The sequence below is a fragment of the Oryzias melastigma genome, linkage group LG7 (assembly GCF_002922805.2).
Source record: "Oryzias melastigma strain HK-1 linkage group LG7, ASM292280v2, whole genome shotgun sequence".
In the NCBI taxonomy this organism is placed as follows: Eukaryota; Metazoa; Chordata; class Actinopteri; order Beloniformes; family Adrianichthyidae; genus Oryzias; species Oryzias melastigma.
The window spans coordinates 31,591,239-31,594,489 of record NC_050518.1 but is presented as its reverse complement, the minus strand read 5'-3'; the positions used below and the strand labels follow the sequence as shown (position 1 = coordinate 31,594,489).

The 3,251-nt window shown below is 40.8% G+C and overlaps 1 protein-coding gene across 1 annotated transcript in view; it reads left to right on the top strand.

Moving 5' to 3' along the window:
• Positions 1-868: 868 nt before the first annotated feature.
• LOC118598942 (voltage-gated potassium channel subunit beta-3-like) overlaps positions 869-3,251 on the top strand; it is a 6,360-nt gene continuing 3,977 nt past the window's right edge. The window contains exon 1 of the mRNA XM_036212669.1: positions 869-919. Within this exon, the coding sequence (XP_036068562.1) occupies positions 869-919 (51 nt within the window). The remainder of the gene's footprint in view (positions 920-3,251) is intronic.

The window sequence follows — 3,251 nt, the reverse complement described above, 5'->3', positions numbered from 1 at the left end:
GCAAGGAGGGGTGCAGCACCAGGCAAAATTATTGATTATGATAAAACTTTGTGATATTTTTTTCATAGTTTTAGTTATTAATTTTATTTACATATTTACACAAAATGAGTGGTGTTTTAAAAATAAAAAAATCATTACAATTTGGCGCTCCCTTTAGCAGATGGATGGCGCCCTAGGCGGTCGCCTGTGCCCAGGGCCGGCCCCAGCAGGCCTGTCTTGGTTGCTACAGACTCACCGTGTTGCAGCTGTCCTCTGATCGTGTCTGCAACATTGCCTCCATGACTGGTCTGTCGTACCAACCACAGAGAGGGTTTCCTCTAACCAAGAGGAGGAGATGATTGAAATACTCTCCTCTTCCATCCCACACCGCTGCAGCAGAACTGCAGATTTAGCAGAAGCAGACCGGATTATTTAAGGTTTGTGCAGAACAGTGTGAACCCTGTGACACTTGCTTTAGTAACTGAAAAGAATTAAAGCATTTTTACACAGTCACAACTGACTTTAAGTTTACATTTTGGTTTGATGGAACCATTTGAAAAAGCTGAGAAATGCTGTGGATGCATCAGGATCCCAGGAGACAAACAGGACAGACGCTGAGCTGATTCCTCAGCAGGTCTGCAGGGTGTTAGCATGTTTAGGGTTGTTACAAAAGCCAAGCTTCTTCTTCTTCTGCAGATGCCACTCTTAGTGCAGCTAAATAATTCATCCCTGAGTGTATTTTTGCCCCGTGTCGAGCAACGGGAGCTTTCTTTGTGCCATGTGACCATAAAACAGGAGCAGACGGCAACGTTCAGCCATCCAGCGCCTTCATTCCAGCTCCAGACTGAGTCAACGCCGAGCTGAACATCTTCAGTCAGGAGGCTCCATCATGAGCAGCGTGGTCCAGAACCCTTACATCGGCCGGACACCCAGCACACGGGTGAGTACCTCCAACGCTCAAGTACTTGATGACATTCCTCAATTCTCTTCTCATGGCTGCTTTCCTTCTCAGTCTGAAATGAGGATGATAGGATGGAGGGTCCTTCATTACTGAGCTGGAGGGGTTTCAGTCAGACCAGCTCCGGATTAGAGTTTTTAACATCTAGAGTTCGTCTTCTTTAAAAACCATCAGGGACTCTTTGCTCTTTGATTTCGGATCACCTTTAACCCTTTCACACCGGAACTCCAGTGTTTGTCTTTGATTTATTGAAACTTTTCAGCCGTTAACACGATCATTCCAGTAGATTTTGAAGGAGAAAAGCAGGAGCTGCTGGAATGATCATGTTAAAAGTTGAAAAGTTATAAAATGTTGAGGATTTTGTGTTTAAGCATCACTAACGACGCCTCAGGTGTTAAAGGGTTAAATTAACATTTGAACCTGAAAAGCCACGAACAAACGGAGCCAAAGGAGACATCATGACAAAACCTTTTTAATGCCTGAAACTAAAGAGATGCGATGAATAAAACAGGTGGAATACACGGCAGATCCAGAGTCCATGATGCTCCCTGATGCCTCCGTCACATCCGTCACATCCGTCACATCCGTCACATCCGTCACATCCGTCACATCCGTCACATCCGTCCTACCCGTCCTACGGGACGCTGTCTGTGGGGGAAAAATGGCCAAAATAGTTTCTTCTGGTGTTTGGGTTTGGAACAGCAAAGCTGACAGCTGAACGCCGTTTAACATAATTTTATGTAGACAACAAAAGGTAACCTTACCAATTTCAACAGAAAAATGTACAATATCTGTTTTATGAATGTCCTGCTGAACTATATTTTCATTTCTTGTCTAATATTGTTCACAAATCTAAATACACATCTGAATAATCTTCAATATTTGAGGTTTTATTGAAAATATCGACCTGTAATTGGAGCAGATATTATTCTAACGGGTTCTACTTTGGCTGAAGTTATTTACACATATTTTAAATACCTCTTATTCCAACAGCTAAATGTAGCTTTGTGTGCAGTTAAAACATGCGAGACCAACATGCAGAAATGTGCGTCTTGGCTGCTCCAAATACATGAGGCCAACATGAATTTCTATCAGTTTTTGTGCTCAATCCCATTTAAAAATATTTATTATTTCAGTAGAAAGTTTTCCCCATAGAATAGAATAGAATAGAAAATACTGTATTAATCCCTTTGGGTTGTTTTAAAGTATGAGTTTTACATTTTTTTACAGTAATGAAGGACACACACATTTATTATCACAAATACAAACATTTTTACGAATAGAAATGTTTTTTCGATAAGTACTAATTCTTTTTACAGACACTTAGATCTACTAGAAGTACAAAACCTTTAATCGCTGGTCAATATTTGTGCAACAAATCAAACGTCATTTTTCTTCAATTGAAAAGGTCAGTAAACAGGACATGTCTGCATCTTTAACCACAACATTGTTAGAACAGCCATGGCCTTTCTCTGGACCCTCTCCTTCTATCCCTAAATATAAAGGTTAGGGGGAGGGGCTTAAAATCTGGCCATGTGGCCTGAATGATGTTCAAAGAGCAGAACTGCATCTTTCTGTGTCTGCATCAGAACCAACTATAAAACTGCAGCTTTTGATTCTGCATCGAATAATATCAGAATTATGACAAAATAAAACGTTACAGAGGATGCATTTCACCTCCAATAAAAGACCATGCTATATTTTTAAAACATTTTTCAAGGCTTTCTCACTGAATTTATAATAATTTCTGAGAAGTTAAAGAGGTTTGTTAGACACATCTTGAGTCTGTTTGATTTCCTTTTCTGCTTCACTCAGTTTTCGCTCTGAACCCTAAAAATTGCATGTGTCCTCAACATTCATCATTCATGAGAAAGCTGCAGCATTAAAAGCTTCATAAACTAATAGGGAAGCATTGTTCTCATGAGAAAAAGTTCAAATGCACTGAAGCAAATGTAATGGAGTTACATAACCGGCATCTGATGTAACCACTGTTTACTTTCACCCAGACTCAAAGCACTGAGAGGGCTTTTACTTTGAAACAAAAGTCTTCTCTGGAGGATGAAAACGGCCGTAAACAGAAACATTTTCCTCTGCAGCTCAAAGGTTTTATGAAGAAAAAGAAGATTAGCGGAAAAATTCCTCACGTTTGCTTTAAAAAGTTACCAGCCAGCAAGGCCAGATGGGTCAGGGTTTAAACGTGGCAGAAGATGTGGGTTCTGATCGGGTTTGTCCACCGTTTCTGTGGTGGCTCCAACTGTGTCGACGTCAGTGGGGATTCAGTGGGTTAGCTCGCTACGCTAGCCAGCCCAATACA